Source organism: Trachymyrmex cornetzi, unplaced genomic scaffold (genome assembly GCF_001594075.2).
Source record: "Trachymyrmex cornetzi isolate Tcor2-1 unplaced genomic scaffold, Tcor1.1 scaffold67, whole genome shotgun sequence".
In the NCBI taxonomy this organism is placed as follows: Eukaryota; Metazoa; Arthropoda; class Insecta; order Hymenoptera; family Formicidae; genus Trachymyrmex; species Trachymyrmex cornetzi.
The window spans coordinates 3151730-3157733 of record NW_017299992.1 but is presented as its reverse complement, the minus strand read 5'-3'; the positions used below and the strand labels follow the sequence as shown (position 1 = coordinate 3157733).

General features: G+C 28.3%; 1 protein-coding gene across 1 annotated transcript; it reads right to left on the bottom strand.

Annotated features, from left to right (window-relative positions):
• Positions 1 to 1210: 1210 nt before the first annotated feature.
• On the bottom strand, positions 1211 to 4701 carry LOC108767211 (hyphally regulated cell wall protein 1). Its single transcript, XM_018516949.1, has 5 exons — positions 4549 to 4701; positions 3674 to 3890; positions 2406 to 2508; positions 1879 to 2342; positions 1211 to 1344 (listed from the first exon to the last, which is right to left on the bottom strand). Exons 1-5 carry the CDS (start codon positions 4606 to 4608, stop codon positions 1211 to 1213), a joined length of 978 nt encoding a protein of 325 aa, XP_018372451.1. The 5' UTR covers positions 4609 to 4701.
• Between the last annotated feature and the right edge of the window lie 1303 nt (positions 4702 to 6004).

Sequence of the window (6004 nt, the reverse complement as noted above, 5' to 3'; positions counted from 1 at the left end):
TTGATTAACGTTTTTTAAAATTTTGGTACTAAAAAATAATTAGAAATAATTTTTACTTGATAATTTTATATTAGTATATTGAGAAATTGTAAGTACAATGTTAATACAAAATTATTTAAAGAAAAACAAAGAATAAAAATCTCTAAAAGACTATGTTGAAGATGGTTGTCTTTTACTACATTTCCACTGCGACTGCATTATTGGAGGTCGGAACTACGATTGTGCGAGACGTAGTCCGATAAGCGGTAATTTTTTATTGCTGAGGATGACTCAAATAGTGAGCCAAAACGTACAAAATTGAATTTGTGACATATCAATAGGTATTAGTTAACATAGCGCAATATAATATCCAGCGTTGACTTCTAACGCCTATTTGTATTTTGCCATTATTTTTTCATTGTATTAATTTAAAGAGTCTTTAAATCTTGTTCATTTCTTTACTTGAATTTGTTTAATAAAAATCTTATTTTCCTATATTTTATTATATTATTAGTATTTAAATAACAGCAGGAAGTATTATTTAACATTATTTTTAATTATCTGTATTATTTGATTAATAATTTATATAGAAAATTATTTTTTAATTTCCTCATCTTGCGTTGAAGCTTTTGTTAATCTTTACAAATTTATTTTTTGTATGTAAGACATACAAAATGAATATTTAAAATAAACACACATGGAAAGTACCACTATAAGTTTTTTGCAATTTCTGTACAATCAGAGCAGCACTATTATAATTACTCACCAATACCGTGTTCCAAGGTCCTATGTATTATTATTAAGATCAATTACACTAAACTTGAATTTAATCGACAACACGTTTAAATTTTTCGCCTTCCTACAATAACGAATCTATCATGTACTAAAAATGAACTCGTGAAGATTAGCAAACAATAATGCAAACAATAAAATATGCAAGGTGACAGTTTTATGAAATTAAAAAATAATTTTCCTGTACAAATTATTAATCAAACAATAGATTACTAATATTTAATTTTGTAAAAATAATGTCTAATTTTACCTCCTTTTATGTGTGTTTGAAATACTTATAATACAATAAAATATAAAAATATAAGACTTTATTCATTATTTTTTTATAATAATGATATTTTGTAAACATTATACGTAAATACAATTTCTCAATATAGTAACAAAACTATTTAGTCAACAAAACAATTTGTAATTGTAATTATTTTCTTATGTCAAAATCTTACGTTCCACCTGTACTCGATCCGGACGAGGGTATTGTGTTCGGAGCTGGCCCGGACTGAATGGGTATTACGCTCATTTCTGGTGCTGACTGGGGCCCTGAGTTCTGTTCTTGTGCAAGCGGACTAGTTCCTGCTGGTATAGAAAACGTTAATTAAGCCAATTAAATAAAATTGAAATATTTCAAAAAAGAAGCATTTTCGCATTTCTTTTAAATTTGACTACATTTAGTTAGTACATATCTGTAAAACTTCATCAAAATTGGACTAGGATAGCTTACTAAAGTTAAGTGTTCTGAATTAATAAGCTTTTAATTAATAAGAATCAGATAATACGTAATTGTAATGTTTTATCTTATTTAGATTATAATTTCGTTTTCATATTCAGTATAATATAATAAATTGAAAATATACAAATTTTGCGAAAATAATTTTAACATACCATACCTTTTAAGAAAATTAAGAGTTTTTCAGTTTTGCATTTGTTCCATTTATTTTTAATTCATTTATCGTATTTATTGTTGGTATCAATATATTGTTGTCTTTTTTATATTCATATCATCAACTTTTTTTATTTTGATGTCATAATTTGCTTTTTATTTGTGCGGGCTCTTAACTTTATGTAGATCATGGGTTTGCCCTGATCCGGACTAAGACGTTTCACCTGTACCTGGTCCGGACGGGGGTGCTGCGTTCGAATCTGCTCCGGGCTGAGACGATCCACCTGTACCTGGTCCGGACGGGGGTGCTGCGTTCGAATCTGCTCCGGGCTGAGACGTTCCACCTGTACCTGGTCCAGATGGGAGTCCTGTGTTCGGACCTGCTCCGGACTGAGACGATCCACCTGTACCTGGTCCAGACGGGAGTCCTGTGTTCGGACCTGCTCCGAACTGAGACGATCCACCTGTACCTGGTCCAGACGGGAGTCCTGTGTTCGGACCTGCTCCGGACTGAGATGGTGCACCTATTCCTGGTTCGAACGAGAGTGGTGTGTTCGAACCTGCTCCGGACTGAAACATTCCACCTGTACCTGGTCCGGACGGGAGTCCTGTGTTCGGACCTGCTCCGTTCTGAGACGTTCCACCTGTACCTGATCCGGACGGGAGTGCTGTGTTCGATCCTGATCCGGACTGAGGCGTTCCACCTATACCCGATCCGGACGAGGGTATTATGTTCGGAGCTGGCCCGGACTGAATGGGCATTACGCCCATTTCTGGTGCTGAGTGGGGCATTGAGTTCGGTCCTTGTGCAGGCGGAGCAGTTTCTGCTGGTGTAGATGATATATTTTCCGTTGTTGTATCTGATTAGGGATTACCGATAATCAACTAATTAATCAAAATTTTCTTCCTAAAATATCAATTACCTATTATATTAATATTATTACAATTTTATTAGTAGTTATTTTAAATTCGATATTTGATTGCATTGAATTTTAACTTAAATTTTAAACTGAACGATTTATCAATACATTAAGTATTTTATATTTCATAAACTCATAAGTAACAAAGATATTAGGTTATTTATTATCAATAAACAGTTATAAATGTATATATGCATATAAAACTTATAATTACTACCGTCTTCATGCAGAATATGAAATATATGCAATGTATATGTTGTATATAGCGCCAAAGTTATTAGATATAAAATTAAATTTTTTTGGAAATTAGATTAACTTATCCTAATAATTAGATACTTTTTTTATTAATTTCTAAACTGGGTGCATTTAGGAATTCGTCCAGATAACTTTAGGCTTAGTTTACGTTACGTATACTATAGCAAAATGCATACCATGCATCTGTGCGTAATTCCTAAACACACTCTTATAATCTCATCTAAAAATCTTAGGAAAGATGAGCAATTGATGACGTGACTAGCTATTCTGTGATTGGCCAACGTGTTACTTGCTCCCAAGAATAGGCATTGGTAGGCGCCAACTGAGTCATATGACTCTTTGTGGTTGACTAGTGTAATTTTTGCTCAAAGTCATGTAATGTAATTAGTTGACTCATCTTTCCTAGAATTTCTATAATCTCATCTATAATATAGACATAAAAATTTCGTTAATAAAGGATCGCGCCGATCAATATGAAATTAATAAATTCTGGATAATCATAAAGGAAATGTAAAGGGATTATTCAATTACTTTTAATATTTCCATAAAATAAGCAATTACAGAGTTAATGAATATATTCTAGAATTTATATTTTTAAATTATAAGAAACATATTTTTAGATCGTACATGTGAGAACACAATCAATACGAACTAGAAATGTCTATATCGGTCGAAGCTAGATCTTTAATGCTTAAACAATTTAATGTGAATTATATATGTACATATATATTATAGTATATATACATACATATATGTATATAATTTTTAAATGCTGATTTTTTTATCTACAATCTCTATGCATTATAAAATTGTAGTTACTGCAATTGATCTTACTTTTCGTTGTACTTACTTTCCGTTGTCGTACGATGTGGTAAACACAATTCTGGACATTTCACAATACACACCAAATTAAAGAAATATGGCATGGTATCTGCAGATTTGCAAAACGAGTGACAAAAAGTTTGACGTAGCTCATCTAGTTGTGTGAAACCAAATCTTCGGATTCGTGAAGCATGATTAGTTTCGGGTGAAACATAATGTTGTAATCCGCCATGAGACATTACATACTAAATATTATACATATTATTTGTTAATTATATTCTGTTCTCTTCTCTCTCTTACTTTTAATTTTAATTTTCATTTACGCCAACCGTTGTAGGAACAATATCTTATAATTTCTAAAGACGTTCTTAAATTAAATTAAATTTATTATTCAAATTTATTAATTATAAATTAGAATTTAATAAACAATATAAAAGTTTATGCAAAGTCGTTTTTTTTATTATAAATTTATGTTTAAAAAACTCTAAATTAATTATCTGCTTAAATTGATATTTTTAATTTGGAAAATACATAAATACGTATTCAATAAAATTTATGCTATAATCAAGCTATATTTCCCTAGTTTGATAATATGAATATCTTTTATATTGATACAGTATATGTTCAGTGATCTAATTTTTCGAAAAGTAAAATACAAAAATAATATATATCATGAATAATTAATACAGAAATCTAATAATAAATTTGATTATTCTTGTCAGCGTATATGGTGTTACAGTGCATGATAAAAATGTAGTAAAATAAATTATTTTCAGAAACGTTATTTGAAAAGCATATGCTTATAATTATATGTTTATATATATGTGTAGTATCTACTGATTTATATATATATAAAAAATGTGTAATATATATATAAGAAATATTATAAATTTTTTTTGGTACCTTTGTCAAGACAGTTCCATACAAAATAAACAGTCCAACCGAAATACTTAGACGTAACATTTTGTTCTTTACTGTATTTTCTATACAATTTTTTATTGCAACTATATAGAGTTGTTCGTTTTATATTATTATATTAGATGTACTTTGTTACACACTCTGTAACCGTTATAATCTCAAGCAAATTTTCTCTGCTCATTTATATAGACAAGAGTATGCATATTCTTAAAAATACAAACGTGACAAAGTCGTGTAACGTATTAGTCATTTTGCAGGATTTTCTTCACAGATTATGTATCTTGTTCCTTATCTTGTGTATTATATATTCTGAAAACAATGCACCGCATGACATATAAAGATATTTTATTATCAAAGATGTTCCACTTTTAAACCTTTTAAATTTATATTTCATGAAATTAAATAAAAAAATAACTGATAAAAGACAAAGTAGAGACAAATATTTTATCATATAGTGATTAAGTTAAGGTTTTAAAAAAAAATTAATTAAAGGTAGATGTATATTAATAAAAATATAAAAAAAATTGATAGAAGTATATCAATTGCTATAAAATAAAATTAATTTTTAAAAAATATTCGAGTTTTATAATATTCAATTGTAAGAATATTAATGGATTGTAATTATTAAAAAAAAAACATTACTTAGCAATATTTATACATGTACATATTTTTTTATTTTGCTTCTATAATACATACATATATATATATATATAATAAAAATATGGTGGAAATATATATGTGTGTGTGTGTGTGTGTGTGTGTGTGTGTGTGTGTGTGTGTGTATTTTCACCGTGCTTAATCACACTCAATATATTTTTTATGTTTTAAAAGACTATTAATAAAATGTATTGCTTTTGCGTACATGTTTAGCATTATAATTGTTGTTATGAATAATTCGTAACAAAGTTTCCGCGATCTTTATTCTGTCATAAGAAGTCACAACACGTGACTAGAATGCAAATAAGAATAGCGCTATAAAAATTAAGAAGGTCAAAACTATTTTTACTCACTATCCTTACTGTTCAAACACGTCGCTGATTAGTAGGATTAGCACAAGAAAGGTGTAACTTTGCGTCAATATTTATCTTTATAACCTAGTTGTATGCAACCCGTTCTTCGTTGTTGTATAAAGCGTGAATTTTTTTCTGCTTATTATGAAACGATACAAATATAAAATGTATGAACCGAAACGTAATAATTACATATTTATCATTTAAATGCTTATAATCTTATTGAAAACTGTTATTTGAAAATAATGATAAAAATATGTGTGATAAACGATAAACTAAAAATAATATCATTTTCTATAATTAAAAAGATTAATTACTATAATAGTACTAATACAATGAATTTATATATAATAAATATGTATATATATTTTAAACATATAAATAATACAAAATTTAGTAGTATATTTAAATATCATACTTTACAATAAATA

What these genes read in the sequence shown, in the direction of transcription:
- LOC108767211 (XM_018516949.1), bottom strand. Translation starts at nt 4,608, where the DNA reads ATGTTACGTCTAAGTATTTCGGTTGGACTGTTTATTTTGTATGGAACT. An exon ending in ACATCGTACGACAACGGAAA is followed by an intron (nt 2,509 to 3,673) that starts GTAAGTACAACG and finishes ATCCCTAATCAG; the next exon opens with ATACAACAACGGAAAATATA. An exon ending in AGCACCCCCGTCCGGACCAG is followed by an intron (nt 1,345 to 1,878) that starts GTACAGGTGAAA and finishes TTTCTATACCAG; the next exon opens with CAGGAACTAGTCCGCTTGCA.